This window comes from Dama dama, chromosome 25, assembly GCF_033118175.1.
Source record: "Dama dama isolate Ldn47 chromosome 25, ASM3311817v1, whole genome shotgun sequence".
Classification (NCBI taxonomy): Eukaryota; Metazoa; Chordata; class Mammalia; order Artiodactyla; family Cervidae; genus Dama; species Dama dama.
This window is the reverse complement of record NC_083705.1, coordinates 18,452,699-18,474,441: the sequence shown is the minus strand read 5'-3', so window position 1 is coordinate 18,474,441 and position 21,743 is coordinate 18,452,699. Positions and strand designations below refer to the sequence as shown.

General features: G+C 38.8%; 1 protein-coding gene across 1 annotated transcript in view; it reads left to right on the top strand.

Annotated features, from left to right (window-relative positions):
• NAIP (NLR family apoptosis inhibitory protein) overlaps positions 1–21,377 on the top strand; it is a 36,735-nt gene extending 15,358 nt beyond the window's left edge. Inside the window, exons 7-14 of the mRNA XM_061129596.1 lie at positions 3,676–3,757; positions 5,252–5,309; positions 5,566–7,674; positions 14,103–14,264; positions 15,352–15,504; positions 16,091–16,177; positions 18,094–18,258; positions 20,208–21,377. Of these exons, the coding sequence (XP_060985579.1) occupies positions 3,676–3,757; positions 5,252–5,309; positions 5,566–7,674; positions 14,103–14,264; positions 15,352–15,504; positions 16,091–16,177; positions 18,094–18,258; positions 20,208–20,569 (3,178 nt within the window). The 3' untranslated portion in view covers positions 20,570–21,377. The remainder of the gene's footprint in view (positions 1–3,675; positions 3,758–5,251; positions 5,310–5,565; positions 7,675–14,102; positions 14,265–15,351; positions 15,505–16,090; positions 16,178–18,093; positions 18,259–20,207) is intronic.
• The last annotated feature ends 366 nt before the right edge of the window (positions 21,378–21,743 follow it).

The window sequence follows — 21,743 nt, the reverse complement described above, 5'->3', positions numbered from 1 at the left end:
TACTTCTTCCCATTCTGGAAGCATTTAGGATTTTCTCTTTGTTTCCAGTGTTCTAAAATTTCATGAAGAAATGGCTAATTTTAAATATTTCTTTTCTGTAGCTCTTTAACATTTTGGAGGGCTTATTTTTCACTCACCAGACTCTTCAAAAATGTTCAACTGTAAGAGGACATTTTGTTGTTTTCACCTTGTAATTAGTAAATGCTCTTCTAGAAATAAATATTAATACAAATAGGTCTTAAATGCTTCTATCTAATTCTAAGATTTTCAATAGATATAGTTTTGAAGGTGTTTTCACAGAAGTAGTTGCATTTTTCTTTTTTTGGATTTAGTATTTAGTAAATTGTTAAACAGTGGAGATAGTCTTCTTAATTTTTGGAAAAATAAACTAGAATACAGTCTGATTGTATTTACGACCTTTTCTCAACTCTGTCATTTCCTTTTTTGTGAAGCTTTTTATTTTTCCTCTGCCTTTTTTGTTTGTTTTGTTATTGTTTTGTTTTTTGGTCCTCTGAGTGAAGCTTCAATCTTTTGCCTCTCTTTTAAAATTGCAAACTAGGATGCCCTTAAATAAGCATGTATGACTTCAAGGAAAACTAAAGAAACCAATGAACCTACCACTAAAGTTAAGAAATTGAATATTATCAAGTCCTAAGAAGGCTAGTGTGTGCCTACTTTCCCAGTTCTGATTATATCCTTGTCCCTCCAATTCAGAAGGCTTCCCTGTTGGCTCAGTTCTGCCTGCAATGCAGGAGACCCAGGTTCCATCCCAGGGTTGGGAAGATCCCCTGGCGAAGGAAAAGGCAACCCATTCCAGTATTCTTGCCTGGAAAAGCCTGCCAGGCTCCACTGTCCATGGGATTGCAAGAGTCAGACACGATTTAGTGATGAAACCACCATCAATCCTGAAATTTGTGTTAACTGTTCCTTCTACTCAGAATGGTTTCACCAGCTACATATGTATCATTAAGCATACTTAACTTTGCCTGTTCTATAAATTCAAATAAATGGAAGCATACTGCATGGTTCTTCTGTGATGATTGACTTGTTTTACTCCATAGAATTTTTGAGACTCATTCATAATTATGTTAGAGTTGCAATTTACCTGTTCTCATTGCTATATAGTATATTTTTTATGAATATAAAATGTATCCTTCTATTCTAGATTCAACATCTGGGTTGTTTTCAGAATGTTGCAATTCAAATAATGCCTCTATGAACCTTCTTGGACATAATTCCCAGTGCTCATATTTCTCTAGGATACATAACCAGCCATGGAATTGCAAAGTGATACAATGTACACATTCAACTTTACTAGATTATGCAAAACTTTTTCCAAAGTGGCTGTACTGATTTATATTCTTACTGGTATAGATGTTTCCATTCTGTCTGCTCTCTCACTAACTTAATATTGCCCCAATTTTTGTCAATCTATTTACTAATAATGTTGAAGATATTTTCATATTTTCCCACATAGTTTCCTTGCTCTTTTTCTTCAGAAGCATATCTTGTCTATTCTTTGCCCTTTCTTCTTTCTCATTCAGAGAATATATGAAATGTCCCTCTTTATCTCTCTTGCTCCTCCTTGTTCTTGAGTCTTTATCTGATGTTAAGATACTGTAGCCACTCCAGCTTTTACTTTTTGCACGATACTATCTTTTTTGAAATCTTTTGGTTTTTTTTTTTTTTTTGGCTGTGGAGTACAACGTGAGGGATCTTAGTTACCAGACCAGGGATCAAACCCAGAGAGAATGGAGTCCTAACCACTGGACCACCAAGGAATTCCCCAAATAATTTTACTTTTAACCTGTGACTTTAAAGTGAGCTTCTTGCAGACAGCATAGGTGAGTCTTGCTTTTTTAACAGTCTGACAATACCTGCTTTCTTGTTTTGTTGTTATTGTTGTTTGTTTGAGTTTTTTGGCTGAGCCGTACAGCTTGTGGGATCTCAGTTCCCTAACCAGGGCCCTGGCAGTGAGAGCAAGCAGTCCTAACCACTGCAGCACCAAGAGATTCCCCAGTATCTGCTTCCTAATGGGAGTGTTTACAACATTTACACTTAATAGAATCATTGATATGGTTGGATTTAAATCTACTCTTTTGCTCTTTCTTTTCTATTTATCCGTCTCTGGTTTGTCTCTTCTCTTCCTGACTCGTGTTTGAGTATTTTTCTATTTTCCATTTTATCTTTGAAGTTGGCTTTTTAGCTGTTCAGCTTTGTCTTTCTAGTGCCTGCTCTGTAATCTACATAATGCACGTTTGACAAGTCACAGTCATCTTCAAATAACTTTCTAACAACTGACGTATAGTGTATGAGCCAGTGTAACGGTACACCTCTATCTTCCCCTTCCTCGTCTCTGGGCTACTGTTACCACACGTTTTACTTCACACGTGTTCTAAATCTCACAATGTAGTGTTATGTCTTTTTTGTAAACAATTATCTTCTAAATACATTTTTAGAAAGAGAGAAAGCATATTTCATATTTACCCAATGAGTTACCATTCCTGGAACACTTCATTCCTTTGGGTAGAACCAAGTTTCCATCTGTTATGATTTTCCTTTTAAGAAGAAACTTAAGAAGAACTTCCTTTAAAAAAAAAAAGAAGAACTTCCTTTAACATTTCTTGTAGTACTAGTCTGCTGGCGGCTAAATTCATTGGCTTTATTTGTACAAAAAAGTCTGTATTTCACCTTCCTTCAGAGTCCTTTCCCTTGATGGGTTTATCTGCATAGTGACCTTGGACAGAAGCATTTAAAGTCCTACTAGCTTTTTCTATAGCTGCCCTTCTATTCCTGGGCTCATCTCCAAGTCATTCATCTAGGAAAATAAAAATGATGTGTCCTCTTGCTTTATCTCCTGCTTTCCTATAATTCAGCAGCATAAAAATAAGCTGAGAGAGTTGTTTTTAGTTTTATCATTTACCTACTCACATTTATAGTTCTCATTTATCCAAGTTAATGATTGTGAATAGAGCTCTGATTTTCTTCCTTGGTTCTTCAGGCAAACATCATAACTGAATTTACAAAGTATCGTATGTTCCAATTTCATGAGGTCTAGCAAACTGTTTTTAGGGACATTCTTTAGTCTTCATACTGATGGAGTTTTTTTTTTTTTTTTCCCCTAAAATAAACTTTATTTGGGGGTATTTTTAGGTTTAGAGAAAAGGTGAAAAGATAATACAGAGTGTTCCTGTATTCCCATACTCAGTTTCCTCTAGTACTAACATCTTACATTACCCTGGCACATTTGTTAAAATTAAAAAAAACAACACTGGTACATTACAGTCAACTCCAGATGTTTACGTGTGTTTCACCATTTTTTCCTGCTCATGTCCTTTTTGTTATCTTTGTCCCAAAATCCACAAATGGTGTTGTTGTCTCTATTTTCTTTCCATTAGGTTCATTTTAGTTGGTTTCATGGATGAGTGTTAAATATGCTCCCATTCCACCAAATTGGCTGGTTATCCCCACCCTTACTTTATGAGCCATTTACATCTCTGCTCCCAAGAGGCAGAGTCTACATGCCTTGCTTGATAAAGACACTGACAGACTCACAGGAAATGTTAATTTTATACTTAATCTTTGCCACTAAAACTCTGACAGTGTTTTTGAAAACCTAAAGCAAAGGTTTAATTGCATACAACTAGCTTCATAACTTGTAACTTGTGTGTTTAGTTGTCAGTTTCTCCAGAGTGTGAAGTCCTCTGCAGAAGTGATTCCAGACCTTCAGAGCCACGATGAAATTCCTGAGTTAACGGTATTGAATGCCACCTTGTTTATTTTCAGAGTGTGTGATCATGTGATTAAGAACAGTTTTGAGCAGGAGCTACTCATGATAAATAAGTAGTGTCAGTCACTCAGTCATGTTTGATGCTTTGTGACCCCACAAACTGTAGCCTGCCAGGCTCCTCTGTCCATGGGATTCTCCAGGCAAGAATACGGATTGCCATTCCCTTCTCCAGAGCATCTTCCCGACCCAGGGATTGAATCCGGGTCTCCTACGTTGCAGGCAGATTCTTTACCATCTGAGCTACAGGGAAGATCCACCATAAATAAATCAGTCAATAAATTCTGCCAGTATCTGTCAAGCATCTATTAAGAGGTACTTACAGATGGGGATACTACATTAAACACAACATAATGCCTAGTTTCATGAAACGTAGAGTCAGTCCCTTCTACTTTGGTGCCCAGACTTGTTTGGACCTAAGAGTTGATTAGCAGCCAGGCTACCTGACCCCATCAGTGACCTTCGCTTGGAGGGCAGTGAGTCTAACTTGCTAGTTGGCTTTTCTCAAAGTTAGGAAGATATGTTTCTTTTACAAAAGCAAATTACCAACCAATCTGAATATTAATTAATGGTCAGATTAATAGGTTGACCCCTTTAAACTATGAAATTCTATATATTTCTCTGGGATATTAGCCACTACCAATTTAACACACACACACACACACACACACACACACACACACACACACCTTATTTGAGGCTGTATGTTAAGTATATTGTCATCCCGTGAAAAAGAAAACAGAGTAATTTTGACTCATCTTTTACATTTGTGAACTGAAAATGAAATTGAAGGAAAACATTTGGGGGTATAGAAATAGCTGTTTTTATTTTATTGATGTATATGTGACTTACAATATTAGTTCCCGGTATACTACATAGTATTAGATATTACTGGACATTACAAAATGATTACTACCATAAGTCTAGTTACTGTCTGCATCATACAAAGTTATTATAGTAATATTGACTATTTTCCCCTTGTTGTAATTCCATCTCTGTGACTTACTTATTTTATAACTGAAAGTTTGTATCTCTTAATCCCTTCCACCAATTTTGCCCATCTCCCTCCACCTCCCTTAAAGAACTTATTTTTAAAAGAAGAAACTTAATCTCCCTATATCCCAGGTATGTAATATTTAAAATGCTTTTAATAGCTGAGATCAGAAGCTATATGAGTGGCTTCTGGAGGGTCCATCTTGCTCTTGACCCTGTGACTCTAATCATCTGGTCAGTAATCACTGCTCATGTCACCCAAGGAATGCGCTGTTTGGGTAGCATACAGAAGCATACGCTTGCATGTGTTTGCAGATCACTTATTGTTTCATATTTGTAGCACTCCTCCCTGCAACTGGCATAAACACTTGAGGGTGGCTTGTGTTTAGAAAATGTCTGCTTTCTGATTGTAAGTTGAGGCCCCACCCTCTTATACAGATGTTAATTTAATAGAGAATTTTCTTTTCAAAGGGAACTACAAGTGAAAGCCATCTTGAAGAGTCAACAGCAGTTGGTTCTGTAGTGCCAGGTAAGGATTTGGAGGTAGCACATGGGATTATATGAATGTGTACATATCTTTGTATATAGAGGATTTTATTTTATCATTTATTTATTTATGGCCAAACTACACAGCGTGTGGGATATTAGCTCCCCACCCTGGTACTGCACCCGTGCCCCTGCAGTGGAAGTGTGGAGGCTTAACCACTAGGCTGCCCGGGAAGTCCCGCATGCAGGGGTAATAGGAATACCTGTTTGTAACTGTGCCTCCTTGCTTGTCTCCACAGAGGTGGCCCAGGGTGAAGCCCAGTGGTTTCAGGAGGCAGAGAGCCTGAGTGAGCGCCTGAGAAAAGTCTATACCAGTGCTCCTTTCTGCCACATGTCTTTGCTTGAGATCTCTTCCTGTCTAGCCACAGACCAGTGGCTGGATTGTGATCTGTCCTTTGCTTTAAAATCCATCACCAATCCTGTGCAAGAGCCTGTGGTGTTGCCTGAAGTCTTTGCTAACTTGAACTCTGTCATGAGTGTGGAGGGTGAAGCTGGGAGTGGAAAGACCATCCTCCTGAAGAAAATAGCTCTTCTGTGGGCATCAGGATGCTGCCCCTTGTTAAACAGGTTCCGGCTGGTCTTCTATCTCTCTCTTGGCTCTACCAGACCAGAGCAGGGGCTGGCCAGTGTCATTCATGACCAACTCTTAGAGACAAGTGTATCTGTTACTGAAATGGGCCTAAGGAACATCATCCAGCAGTTAAAGAACCAGGTGTTATTCCTTTTGGATGACTACAAAGAAATGTGCTCAGTCCCCCAAGTCATAGCAAGGATGATTCAAAAAAAACATTTGTCAAGGACCTGCTTGTTGATCACTGTCCATACAAATAGGGCCAAGAACATCCGCCGATACCTAGACACAATCATAGAGATTAAGTCATTTCCTTTCTATAATACTATTTCTGTACTACAGAAGCTCTTTTCAGGCAATTTGACCCGTCTGCGAAAGTTGATGGTTGACTTCGGAATGAGTCAAACTTGGCAGGCAGTTCAGAAAACGCCCTTGTTTGTGGCAGCGATCTGTGCTAGTTGGCTTCAGAATCGTTTTCATGGATCCTTTGATAGTGTGGCTGTTTTCAAGTCCTATATGGAATGCCTTTTCTTAAAGCACAAAACTGCAGCTGACCTACTCAAAGCAACTGTGTCCTCCTGCGGTGAACTAGCCTTGAAAGGCTTTTTTGCATCTTGCTTTGAGTTTAGTGATGAGGACCTCATAGAAGCAGGGATTGGTGAAGAGGAAGATCTAGCCATGTACCTGATGAGGAAATTCACAGCCCAGAGACTGAGGCCAGTCTATCAGTTTTTAAATCCTGCATTTCAAGAATTCCTTGCTGGAATGAGGCTGACGGAACTCCTGGATTCAGATAGGCAAGAACACCAAGATTTGGGACTTCATTATTTGAAACAAATCAACTCACCCTTGATGGCTATCTGTCCCTATGCCAATTTTTTGAACTGTGTCTCCTGCCATCCTTCAACAAAGGCAGGGCCAAAAATTGTATCCCATTTGCTTCTTTTGGTGGATAATAAAGAGACACTGGAGAATATATCTGAAAATGATGACTACCTGAAGCATCATCCAGAAATTTCCGAGGTGATGCAGTGTTTCAGGTTGGTGTGGCAATTTTCTCCACAAAATTACCTTTCACTGGCTTCAAAACATTTGCTAGCTCTGGCTGTGAAAATTGCATATCAAAGCAACACTGTTGCTGCATGTTCTTCTTTCATTTTGCAATTCCTTCATGGGAGAACCCTGTCTTTGGATGTGCTTAAATTACAGTATTTTTTTGACCACCCAGAAAGCCTGTTATTGTTGAGGAGCATCCAGGTCTCCATAAGTGGAAATAGGTCGTCATTCATAACAGATTTGCCTATGGAAAGAATTTTCGACAAATCACAGGCACCAACTATAGATCAGGACTATGCTTCTGCCTTTGAACTTGAGAGTGAATGGAAGCGGAGTTTAGTTGAAAAACAGGAAAACCTTAAACATTTTCAGAACATTCGACTCAATGCACCACCAGCCACCAGCACTGGCTATTGGAATCTTCCTTCAAAGCAGTACAAGATTCCCCTTCTGGAAGTTCATGTGATTGATACCAATGCTGTGGATCAGGCGATGCTAAGGTTTCTAACAGAGGTTTTCTCAGCTGCGCAGCACATTGAACTCCACTTGAACCACAGCAGGGGTTTTATTGAAAACATCCACCCAGCTCTTGAGCAGTACAAGGCCTCTTTCACAAAGTGCTGCATAAGCCAATGTGAGCTGAGTGCAACAGAACAGGAATTGCTTCTCACTCTAACTTCCCTAGAGTCTCTTGAAGTCTCAGAGACAGCCCATCAACCAGGTAAGCGTGAACCTATTTTAGATGACTGTTAGGATGTACACTTTCATCTTTTCACTCTTAGTTGTAAATGGATAAAAGCTTTTGAAAGCCTGAGACTGTAAATCCTCGCTGATTGGACAATTTAAATTTTACTAATTTATTTCTCTTAGTAATATGAATTAGTGAAAAGCCTCCAAATAGTAGAATGACTTTCAAACTCTGATATAAATAATAAAATGACAAATGAAGGCTCTTAGTAAACAAATGACTAGTTATTAGTAAAAGAATTATCTGTATGTAAATAATGCTTGAGAATTACTCTCACCTCACCTGCTTCATGGAAGAAAGGGCTTGTACTCTGGGAAATAAGCAAGTGGGAAGTAATACCTCCCAGTTATTTTTGTCTTCTTCCACTTGTCTAAGCAGTGTTTTAAGTTCTTGGTGTAGACTGTATCATCTTTCTTTAAATTTATTCCTAGGTACTTGTATTTTTGATACTCTTGTAAATGACACTAATTTTTTTCATTTTCTGATTGTTGCTAGTATGGGTTTGATTTTCAGCAGTTTGTTAAATGCCTCGAAGTGCTTTGCTTTATATCTTACTTGAGGGACACTGAACATTTTTTGGATCTATATGTTGATATTTATCTTCAAAGTTAGAGAAATTTTGTTCATTTTTTTCAAATATTTTTATTATGATAAAACACATTTTTCAATATACAGTTTAGTGGCATTAAGTAGAATTAGTGTGCTGTGAACCATCGTCACTATTCACTTCCACAGCCTTTTCATCATCCCAAACTTTGTACCTATTAAATAACTCCTTCCTCTTCCCAGCCACTGAGGTCTCTGTGAATTTGTCTATTCTACTTCATATAAATGAATCCATACAATATTTTGTCCTTGTGTGTCTGACTCCTTTCATTTAGCGTAATGTTTTTGAGGTTCATCCATGTTGTAGCATGTGAAAGGACTTCACTACTTTTATAGCTAGAATGATATTGCGTTGTATGTGTATATACAAGGGCTTTCCTGGTGGCTCAGTGGCAAAGAATCCACCAGGCAATGTTAGAGGCACGGGTTCTATCCCTGGATTAGAAGATCCCCTGGAGAAGGAAATGGCAACCCACTCCAGTGTTCTTGCCTGGGAAATCCCATGGACAAAGGAGCCTGGTGGGCTACGGTCCATGGGGTCACAAAGAGTCGGACACGGCCTAGTGACTAAACAACAAATATATCATGCTCTGTTAATCAGTTCATCAGTTGATGGACACTTGCACTGTTCATTCTGGCTAAAGCTGATATGAACATGGATGCACAAATGTTACCTTAAGACCCTGCTTTCAATTCTTTTTGATTTATACCTAGAAGTGAAATTATTGGATCATATTAATGATAGTAATTCTATTTTAATATTCAAGGAATCTCCAAACAGTTTTCCACACTGGCTGCAGCATTTTGCATCCCTACAAACAATGTACCAGGGTTCCAGTTTCTTCACATCCTCCAAGCTTTTGTTTTTTTAAATCAGAGACATCCGAGCTAGTAGGTGTGAAATTATATCTTATTGTGGTTTTGATTTTCATTTTCCTAATAACTTAAATGCTATTGAGCATCTTTTCATGTGCTTATTGGGGGCTGGTGTATATTTTTTGAAGAGAGTCTATTAAATTGTTTTGTCCATTTAAAAAAATGGAAGTGTGGTTTATTTACTATGTTGTGCTAGTTTCTGGTATGCAGCAAAGTGCTTCAGGTTGTATGTGTGTATATACACATATGTATGTATATTTAAGATTCTTTTCCACTATAGATCATTACAAGATATTGAATACAGTTCCCTGTGCTATACTGTACGTGCTTATTTTATACATAGTGTATATCTATTAATCTCAAACTCCTAATTTATTCCTCCCTCCTTCCTCTTTCCACCTTGGTAACCATAAATTTATTTTCTATGTCAGTGAGTCTATTTCAGTTTTGTAAATAAGTTCATTTGTATTACTTTTTTAGAGCCCACATATAAATGGTGTCATATATTCATTTTTCTGACTTACGTCACTTAATATGATAATCTCTAGGTCCATCTGTGTAGCTGCAAATGGCATTATTTCATTCTTTTTTATGGCTGAGTAATATCTCATTGTGTGTATGTGTATCACAGGTTCTTTATCTAGTCATCATTGATGGGCATTTAGGGACATTTAGGTTGCTTCCATGTCATGGTTATTATAAATAGTGCTGCTATGGATACTGGGGTGTATGTATCTTTTCAAATTAAGAGTTTTCTCTAGATGTGTGGCCAAGAGTGGGATTGCTGGTTTGTAGCTCTATTTTTAGTTTTTTAGGGAACCTCCAGACTCTTCTCCCTAGTGGCTATACCAATTTACATTCCCATCAACAGTGTAGGAGGGTTCCCTTTTCTCTACATCCTCTCCAGCATTTATTGTCTGTAGACATTTTCTGTTTTGTTTTTTGTCTGTTTGTAGACTTTTTGATGATAGTCATTCTGACCACTGTGAGGTGATACCTCATTATAGCTTTGATTCTCATTTCTCTAATAATCAGTGATTTTGAGCATCTTATGTGCTTGTTAGCTATCTGTATGTCTTCTTTGAAGAAATGTCTCTTGAGGTCTCCCGCCCATTTTCAGATTGGGTCGCTTGTTCCTTTGCCCATTTTAAAAATTGTGTTGTCTTTTTTATTTGAGTTATTTAAGTTCATTGTATAATTGTATATTCATAATGTGTTATGAATATATCAGTTCAGTTCAGTTGCTCAGTCATGTCCTACTCTTTGAAACCCCATGGACTGCAGCACGCCAGGCCTCCCTGTCCATCACCAACTCCCAGAGTTTACTCAAACTTATGTCCATTGAGTCGGTGATGCCATCCAACCATCTCATCCTCTGTTGTCCCCTTCTTCTTCCGCCTTCAGTCTTTCCCAGCATCAGGGTCTTTTCCAATGAGTCAGTTCTTCGCATCAGGTGGCCAAAATATTGGAGTTTCAGCTTCAGCATCAGTCCTTCCAATGAATATTCAGGACAGATATCCTTTAGGATGGACTGGTTGGATCTCCTTGGAGTCCAAGGGACTGAGAGAGTCATTTCCTAGGTAGGTTGATAAGAAGTCTAGGGGTCCCCAAGGAGAGAGGGGTCTGGAATTCTCAAGGAGGAAGAAAGGACAAACTTTTTTTTCTATCCTCTACATTCCTTAGGATTATATAACAATGATGTATCCTGCCTGAGGACAGTCTCTGGATTAAACCTTTTGGCTAATCCTGTTATCTTAAAATGTAAATTATGGGAGTAGGTCTGGTCTTTACAAGGATTATATAACAATAATGTATCCTGCCTGAGGACAGTCTCTAGATTAAACCTTCTGGTTGATTCCTTTTTCTTAAAATGCAAATTATGGGAGTGGGTCTGGTGAGGTCTTTACAACCTCCAGACATTCTTTGGATTCATTGGAGAGCATATGACTCCATTGCTGACACTAGCAAGGGGATACTCTTTCTACCCCCTTCTGATGTCTATGTCAGAGGCTTTCTCTGTCTCCTTTATACTTTAATAAAACTTTATTACACAAAAGCTCTGAACGATCAAGGCTCGTCTCTGGCCCCAGATTGAATTCTTCTCCTCCGGAGGCCAAGAATCCTGCCGTCTTTGCATGATTCAGCGATAACCTTTCAGGACTCACAGGAGTCTTCCAACACCACAGATCAAAAACATCAGTTCTTTGGCACTCAGCTTTCTTTATAGTCCAACTCTCACATCCATACATGACAACTAAAAAACCTTGACTAGACAGCTAGAGAAGCCCCAGCAAGATGGTAGTCACTGGAAGTGCAGCTGCGCAGCAGATGTGCGGAGCCGCTGGAGCAGCTCTGAGGAGATACCCCACGTCCAAGAGCAAAGGAGAAGCCCCAGCAAGAGGGTAGGAGGGGCGAAATCGCGTTTAGAATCAAACCCCATTGTGCCATAAACACTCAGAGGGCTCAAACAAACCTCGTGTGCACCTGCAACCCCATGGACTGCAGCATGCCAGAGGAGGAGAAGGAGACGATAGAGGATGAGATGGTTTGATGGCATCACCAACTCAATGGACTTGAGTTTGAGTAAACTCTGGGAGTTGGCGATGGACAGGGGGGCCTGGCATGCTGCAGTTCATGGGTTTGCAAAGAGTCAGACACAACTGAGCGACTGAACTGAACTGACTAGACAGAACTTTGTTAGCAAAGTAATGTCTCTGCTTTTTAATATGCTGTCTACGTTGGTCATAACTTTTCTTACAAGGAGCAAGCCTCTTTTAATTTCATGGCTGAATTCACCATCTGCAGTGATTTTGGAGCCCCCAAAAATAAAGTCTCTCACTGTTTCCACTGTTTCCCCAACTATTTCCCATGAAGTGATGGGACCAGATGCCATGATCTTAGTTTTCTGAATGTTGAGCTTTAAGCCAACTTTTTCACTCTCCTCTTTCACTTTCATCAAGAGGTTCTTTAGTACTTCTTCGCTTTCTGCCATAAGGGTAGTGTCATCTGCATATCTGAGGTTATTGATATTTCTCCTGGCAATCTTGATTCCAGCTTTTGCTTCCTCCAGCCCAGCGTTTCTCATGATGTACTCTGTATGTAAGTTAAATAAGCAGGGGGACAATATACAGCCTTGATGTACTCCTTGCCCGATTTGGAATCAGTCTGTTGTTCCATGTCCACTTCTGATTATTGCTTCCTGAGATTTCTCAAGAGGCGGGTCAGGTGGTCTGGTATTCCCGTCTCTTTAAGAATTTCCCACAGTTTGTTGTGATCCACACAGTCAAATGCTTTGGCATAGTCATTAAAGCAGAAATAGATGTTTTCCTGGAACTCTCTTGCTTTTTCGATAATCCAACAGATGTTGGCAATTTGATCTCTGGTTCCTCTGCCTTTTCTAAATCCAACTTGAACATCTGGAAGTTCACGGTTCACATACTATTGAAGCCTGGCTTAGAGAATTTTGAGCATTACTTTACTAGCGTGTTAGATGAGTGCAATTGTGCAGTAGTTTGAGCATTCTTTGGCATTGCCTCTCTTTGGGAAAGAATGTATTCATTATATGAATATATAATTATATATATTATATAATCATAGTGTAATTACATATAATTTTTATTGGCATGTGGTTTATAAAATATTTTCTCCTATAGATTTCCCTTTTCACTGTCTTGGTAATGTCCTTCAATCTGTAAAGTTTGAAATTCCAGCTAAGTCCAATTTGTCTATTTTTCTTTTGTGCTAATGGTCTTGGTAGCATATCCAAGAATCCACTGTCAAATCCAAAGTCATTTTTTCTTCTAAAGCATTATATGGTTGTTGAATTTAGGTCATTGCTTCATTTTGAGCTAATTTTGTAAAGATGGTGGTCCAACTTCTTTTGCATGGAGAAATTCAGTTGTCTGAGCCCCATTCATTGAAATGTCTTATTTTTCTGAATCCAGAGCATAGTACAGGACTTTTATATAGTAGATGAGAAATAAAATATTGCCTGCCATATCAGGAAACAAAGGATGTTGTAGTCATCAGCAATTGCAATTACACCCATGAGGATGAGCCCTGAGGAAACTCAGGAAGGAAACAAAGAATACCTATCATTTAGCAGTCATTAGTGGAGAAGGCAATGGCACCCACTCCAGTACTCTTGCCTGGAGAATCCCACGGACGGAGGAGCCTGGTAGGCTGCGGTCCATGGGGTCGCTAAGAGTCAGACATGACTGAGCGACTTCACTTTCACTTTTCACTTTCAAACATTGGAGACGGAAATGGCAACCCACTCCAGTGTCCTTGCCTGGAGAATCCCAGGGACGGGGGAGCCTGGTGGGCTGCCGTCTGTGGGGTCGCACAGAGTCGGACACACGACTGATGTGACTTAGCAGCAGCAGCAGTCATTAGACTGCAGCCACCCCAAAGGTGCAGCTTAAGGAAACTCAGGATGGGAAAACACAGGATCCTGGCCCCAGACAGCTGAGGTGCATATCAAAGGAATGATTTCAGTGAGCCCAGACTCTTGCATCTTCCTATGCACAGAAAAGCGCTAAATTCCTTGAGACATCTGGTTTTCTTTTATTGACAGTAATCTTTTGCCGTTTGTTGCAAAACTGCTTCCCCCTAATCTCCTTGGAGCAATTTTCTTAGGCTTACTTGAGATGTTGCCTCCCAGACTTGAAGTCCTAAGAATGTTCACTGAATAAAATAATTCTCATACTTTTAGGTTGTGCATATATTTTTTTAGTCAACATACTAGCAAATGCCACAAAAAGCATTATTTTCATATATGTGCTTTCTAAAAAAGAAGGTGTTATGTGAAAAGTTTTCATTTGAAAATATGAAAATAGCTTGATGAATCAAAATGACAGTTTGAAAATTTCCGTTTGGAACTCTAAATTAATAACGGGAAACTGTGTGCTGCTTTCTAGATCACCTCTTTCTTAGTTTGGACAAATTCTTGTGCCTGAAGGAACTGTCTGTGAATCTGCAACAAGATGTTTTTTCAGTCATTTCTGAAGAATTCCTAAATCTCCACCATATGGAGAAATTATTGATCCAAATTTCATCTACATGCAGTCCTTCCAAGTTAGGTAAGTGTGGCACTTTGATTTACTTGCTTTTACATCATTTGGAAAAGCTCCTTGGCCAATAATTAAGAGTTAAAGATCTGAGGGTGTAATCTATAACCAAGGTAAATTGTGGGAACAGCACTTACTGTTATTAAAAAAGCAGAGAGCTATTTGTAATTGAGCCTTTACTACATGGTGTGAATTATTCTAGCACTTTATAAATTTTAACTCATTTAACCTTCATACCCATTCTACAAGGTAATCATTTTAGATAGGAAATGGAGTTAGAGAAATTAATTAATTTGCTTTCTGAGGTCACCCAGGAAAGGAAATGGTAAATTTGCAATTCAAACACAGGAATTCTAACTCTTAAGTCTGAGCTCTTAAAGAGCAGTATACTGCCTCTCCTAAAGTAGTTTGTAGAGTTCTCTTATTCTGTTTTCAGGTTGCTCTTACATTGCAGAAGGGAGGAAGCCTGCTGCTGAGTGGCGGTCAGAAGCACTTCCCTGTTTCCCTCCAGCCTGTTCTCTTGGTCAATGAGCAACCTGCAGCCATTTTTCTTAAATGTCATTTAGCAAGGTGACGTAGGCATCACCAGTTCCTTAGTTTAACAAAGACTAGACACTGGAGACTGAGTGAAGGAAGACAAATCTCTAGTGAACCGACATGCAGAGTTGCATGCAAAAAAACCTTGTAGCTAAGGCTAGAAGTAGTAGTTTTCTTATATTTCTCAGCAATTTTTTCATCAAATTTAGGGTTTGCTTCAGAGTTGTCACTGACTTTATGTCTCCTTGCACAGTGTTTCTATAGCGTAAATGTCACGTGCAAACTAGAGACATTAGGATATTAGGATATTAAAGCTGAGTCAATGCCATTATTACATGGAGGAGAAAATGGGTCCCCAGAGAGGGTCAGGAACAACAGTTCACAAAGCACATCAGTTAGTTACAGAACCTGAACCTAAGCCCGAGTCATTACATCATGATGCCTTATTTCGATTCACTGTCGCTGAAACAAATTAATAAATTAATTTTATTAATTTTATATGGTTAATTCAGATAAAACTTTTCAGTCTCTGATTTCTGAAATCTGATCTTTTATCTGACAGTCAGATTAGTTCAGAATTCTCCAAACCTTCAAGTTTTCCATCTGGAATGTAATAGATTTTCGGATTTTGAATCTCTTGTGACTGCACTTGCTTCCCGCAAGAAACTTAAAGAAATTAAGTTTTCTGGACGATGTTTTGAAGCCAGCCCATTTGGTAAGAGCTGTAATTGTAAAATTTTGGTTTAAGATGTTTTGTGGACAGAATCATTTTTTAATAGTCAAATTTTAAAACATGCATTTGATGGCAGAGAACAAATTCATTGCAATAGGTATCTGATCGTAAATGAATTTTCAAATAAGGTATATTTGTTTCCTTAATAAATAGATGTTTAAACATTTCTAGTTATGAGAACTGTTTCTTGAGTAAAGATTTGTGTTATCTACTTAAGTCATACTAATCAATTCAATCTGAATTATAGTAATTTCTATCATTTTTGAAATACTCTTTGCTGTGCTTGGTCGCTCAGTCATGTCCAACTCTTTGTGACCCCATGGGCTGCAGCCTGCCAGGCTCCTCTGTCCGTGGGGATTCTCCAGGCAAGAGTACTGGAGCAGGTTGCCATGTCCTCCTCCAGGGGATCTTTTCAACCTAGAGATATAACCCAGATTTCCCACATTGCAGGTGGATTCTTTACCAACTGAGCTACTAGGGAAGCCCCTTTATACTCTTTATAAATACATTACTTTTTGGTATAAGAAATGTAGCTGACATAACTAAATTTTAATTTTCCCTTTTATAGTCCTTGTTTTGCCAAATTTTATTTCTCTGAAGATATTAAACCTTGGGCTCCAATATATTCCAGATAAGGAAACAGCTGAAAAATTTGGTATGTTTATAACACAGTGCCTTTTACTTATTCTTGATTCTTTCCCTCCACAAAATCCTTCTGTTTTGCATTAGCTATAATAAATTACAATATGTTTTAGCTGCCCTTGGTCATTAGGAGGGAGGGATAGTGCTGCTCAACTTTTACCCTCCAAATGCCTTGATTTCACTTGATGTCTTTCAAAGCAATGTTCTTAAAGCAATTCACTTCTTAGAATACTTACTTGTTTTGTTGTAGCACTATGCAATTTCATTGCCAGGTATCCATCCCAAACAAGTTAAATGCCTGTTGTTTCAAAGTTTTCCAGAATATAGGAAAAACTACCTTTTAAGGTTATGAACACTCTATGTGAAAACCTAGACTTAACAAAATGATAACTATAGAAACTACCTTTTCAGCTTATTTTTTTATGATTATAATAACAATGTATGCTCTGGAAAAATTTCTAACAGGCCTTAGAAGATAAACATATTTTAAAAAATTAAGGATTTTTTTAAACAAAAATGTTTCTGAATCAGACAGCCTTCACTCTAGCAGACAGAAGGGAGCTCTGAGGGGCTGTACAAAATGAAAGGCCTTAGTAGGCAGAAGGGAGCAGTGACAACTGATCAAAGTAGGCAAAAATGCTCGTCAGTCATCGCAAGGTTACTTTCCTTTAGGCGATGGGGATGGCAGATGCTGATAGGGTTCCATTTCTGGGGGAGCCAGAACTGTAATCAGAGTCATGGTTTGGTGACATGGAGCTTGTTGCCTTATTTTTAACACAGGAAAATATAAGGATAGTCAGTAGAGATGGGAAGCATACAGCAGCAGTGCTGTCAAACTTCGGCACACTTAAGGAGCACCTGGATCTCTTCCTTTTCCTTTGTCCATCTTTTGGAGGCAGCTGTGTGTGTAGGGGAGGGGGATGGGGCCTGGGGCAGCAGAGGCCAAATCAGGGGCCGAGGGGGTGGCCATTTTCTTCTCCAGGGGGTCTTCCCCGACCCAGGGATTGAACCTGGGTCTCCTGCATTGCAGGCGGATTCTTTACCATCTGAGCCAACAGGGAAGCCCACAAATATTGAAAAGGGAAGCTAGAAGGAACTTTGAGGTCTTAAATTAGAATTGGAAATACTGGTGTGGACTCGTGGTTTTTAACCTATATAGGTAGATATGGGCATATATGTATATCTCACTATACATACGTGTATATACATCTCTCTGCTCGGTCAACAGAGAGACTCAAAAGTACCCTAGTAGTAATGAGCATACCAACTACCCAGATCTTGACTTCTAAATACTGGCCTCCCTAAAAGGAACCAGGGTCTTTGGAGAAATGGCTGATGTAAGAACTGGGACAGTGAAAGGAAAAGCCCGCTACATTGTTTTATGCTAGAAAGTGTTCAAAACATGTCCAGGTATGAGGCCGCAGAAGTAGAGAGCTTTCTGGGGATCAAGTGATCTAAACTGTATCATGCTCAGGAGGGATCAAAGTGAAAAGGCAAGTTATGAGAGTGGTAGATTGTGAGGTTAGTGCTAGAAATCGCTGAGGATGACAGCATCACAGAAAGGAAGGCGGCTAAAAGCATTGAGGAGCTAGTATTAATAGAGTCCAGTAGAAGCTTTGGTCTGAAAGAGGAAATAGATGGGAATTCTCTGACGGTCCAGTGGTTTAAAAAAAAAAAAAAAAAAGGAAATGGGGATGTGAAGTCCATTCTGAACTTCTGGACTTCAGGGCAGGAAGCTGATTGGGGAAGGATGGAGGATTGGTTGTCTAGAGGCAGCAATGAAGATTAAGGTGTAGGCGGACCCCTTTCTCCAGCCCCTATGCTACATGGAACCTCCTAGAATGTACAGGATTTTGAGGCTTTAGATTACAATTATTTGGGAACACAGAACATAGTTGTTTTTTTTTTTTTTCTGTCTCTTCTGCTTAGCCTATGCTTTAGGTTCTTTAAATAACCTGGAAGAACTGATCCTTCCCACTGGGGATGGGATTCATCAAATGGCCAAACTGATTGTCCAGCAGTGTCAGCATCTTCAGTGTCTCCAAGTTCTCCAGTTTTTCCAGACTTTGGATGATGACAGCGTGGTGGAAATTGGTGAGCTACCCTCAGATAAACTCAGCTCACAGGAAAGCCAGTGGTACTACTCAAGCTTTCTGCTGCAAAACATCTTTAAAAACATTTTCCTCTCTAAAAATGTTCAACCCATTTCCCACTTCCTCATTTTCTCTATCATAATGTTCCCTCTAAGGTTCTGTGGATTTTTGGTTTATTCTGGCCAGATTTGGGAGTAAAAGATAGCCTCCTATTTGAGATTGTACAAACCTTCAAGTCCACTCTTAACCCTCAGTGTCTCAGACAGCTGGCCACACACCCTCCACATACTGCTTTTCATCAGTCAGCTCAGTCGCTCAATCACGTCCGACTCTTTGCGACCCCATGAACTGTGGCACGCCAGGCCTCCCTGTCCATCGCCAATTCCCAGAGTTTACTCAGACTCATGTCCATCGAGTGGGTGATGCCATCCAGCCATCTCATCCTCTGTCGTCCCCTTCTCATCCTGCCTTCAATCCTTCCCAACATCAGGGTCTTTTCTAATGAGTCAGTTCTTTGCATCAGGTGGCCAAAGTATTGGAGTTTCAGCTTCAGCATCAGTCCTTCCACTGAATATTCAGGACTGATTTCCTTTAGGATGGACTGGTTGGATCTCCTTGCCGTCCAAGGGACTCTCAAGAGTCTTCTCCAACACCACAGTTCAAAAGCATCAATTCTTCAGCACTCAGCTTTCTTTATAGTCCAATTCTCACAACCATACATTATTACTGGAAAAACCATAGCTTTGACTAGATGGACCTTTGTTGGCAAAGTAATGTCTCTGCTTTTTAATATGCTGTCTATGTTGGTCATTACTTTTCTTCCAAGGTGTAAGAGTCTTTTAATTTCATGGCTGCAGTCCCCATCTGCAGTGATTTTGGAACCCCCAAAAATAAAGTCTCTCACTGTTTCCACTGTTTCCCCATCTATTTCCCATGAAGTGATGGGACCAGATGCCATGATCTTAGTTTCCTGAATGTTGAGTTTTAAGCCAACTTTTTCACTCTCCTCTTTCACTTTCAAGAGGCTCTTTAGTTCTTCTTCGCTTTCTGCCAGTTATTGATATTTCTCCCAGCAATCTGGAATCCAGCTTGTGCTTCATCCAGCCCAGCATATACTTTGTTTTAAATTGAAAATTAATAAAGGAAAGTACAAAATCATAAGTATACAACTTAATGGATTTTCAAGTGGACATACTTCAGTCTTGTTACTTATACTTGGGTAACAACTACTCATTAGATTACAGTATAGATTATTACATTACAGAGGCTTCCTTTGTGTCCCTTCTGACACTGCATTCCCCCTCCTTCTCAAAGGGGACCACTGTATTGCTTTCCTTCACCATAGACTAATTTTACCTGTTTTGAAAATACGTCACGGAATCCTACACAGTATGTTCTCCTGTGCCTTTTTCCCTACACATTTTTCATTTATCTCTGCTTTTATCTCTGTTATCCCCTGGTACTTTCTTTGGATATAATTTGCTTTTTATTTTTGTTCTAAATTCATTCTTTCTTTTGTTCCTTTTAATATCCTAATGTCCTGCGGTGGATAGAGCACTAACTTTGGCTTTAGCTCTCTCTCACAAGTTTTAGTGTCATATTTTCATTTTCATTCAGTTAAAAATATTTTCTAATTTTAGTTGTTCATTTTTTTGCCACGTTTTTTATTTAGAGATGTATCACTTTTACTTTAATCTATGTTCTTACATTTAAAGTGTGTCTCTTGTGAAAATAGTTTTTTAAAATGTAATTTATTAATCTTTAATACTTTAATTAGAAGTAAACCTAATGTATTTATTATTAAATTTATATGTTTTTATTAAAATTGGGCATTTTCTATTTTAAGTGATGGTGGGAGAAGAGGTGGGTTCAAATAATCTAGCCTACCAGTATTAAAATTGAAGTCCCTATGATTCTGTTCTCATAAATATTTTGCTTTTATATTTATAGCCAAGGTAGCAATCAATGGAGGTTTCCAGAAACTCAAGCATCTTGATTTTTCAGCCAACCACAAGATTACAGAGGAAGGATACAGAAACTTCTTTCAAACACTGGACAACCTGCCCAGCTTGCAAGAGTTAACTATTTCCAGGCATTTCAAAGAATGTATCAAAGTTCAGGCCACAACAGTCAAGTCTTTGAGTCAATGTGTGTTAAGGCTGCCAAGCCTCATGAAACTTAGCATGTTAAGTTGGCTCCTGGATGCAGAAGACATCGCACTGCTTACTGCCACGATAAAAAAGCACCCTCAGTCTAAACATTTCACCCTTTACTGGAAATGGATATTGCCATTCTCTCCAGTCATTCAGTAACATATTAGCTAAAATCTACTAAATCAAGAAAATTTTTGTCAATAATTCTAAAAACTGTTGGATAAAATTTTGGATATTAATTATCCAAAAACTTAATAAATGCTGCATACAAAGAATAAAATGCATAAAGCATGTAATACAAAAAACCCCAAACAGCCTGCTTACCCATTACGGAGCTTAAGAAACAGTATTACCAGTGACTGAAGTCCCTAAATGATCCTCCCCAATCAAAAATCAGACCTTTAGTCAAATTTACACATCCAGCTCTTCATTACTCAGGTCATATAGGGCTTTCAGGCTGACTGCGGTAAACGATAACAAAGCCACAAGGAGGGCTGGGGAGAATGGTGTATCCATCGTAAACCCACAATATGAAAGGAGTATTTAAGTTATTACAAAATGGCAAATTTAAGGACTGCATCAGTTTCACACATAGGTGAGACAAGAGATATTCCATAATCCTTGTAGCATCTGTTTTTGTACGTTTAATTTAGTGTGGTACGGTTTATGTTTACCTTCCTTTTATCTACTGCAGAAGAAATAGGATTTAGGGCAAATGCTCGTATTCTAGAGGCTTTTGATTCAGTGCTTATTGTAGAAGCAGGAAGTATAGAATAGAATGTAGCATTATTGGAAATTAGCTAAATCTGCATTTTTAAGAACATTGAGTATCAATTTTTTTTAGATGTTTGAGAATCCAAGGTATACATTTATAATGGCCTTAAAATCTTATGTATCTGCTTTGCTGAAGAACATATTTTGTCAGTGACTTTATATTGTTCAAGGTATTACATCTGATGTCAATGTCTGTATCTGTGCCTGTGTCCAAAATTTCACTATTAGTTAATCAGCGGAGTTTTCTGAATGGCTAGAAGGTCATTCCAAATACATAATGCTAGTGTAAGTTGGAAATCAACCATTCTTTTATACTAATTTTTATTTTTACCACAAAACAGAGGGACTGTATATATGGTGTGATTCTATTTGTTTAAAAAATGTACTCTCATGTTTCTAGATGCATTAAGAATTTCTGCAAAAACATACAAGAAAAACTGTAACAGTGGTAACTCTGGGGGTGCCAGAGGAAGCCCTCCATATGGGGGTGCTAAGTGCTCCTGGCCACTAGGCACTGCTGAAGCCAGGCCCTGCACAAGGGTGTAGAGACGGTGAGCTC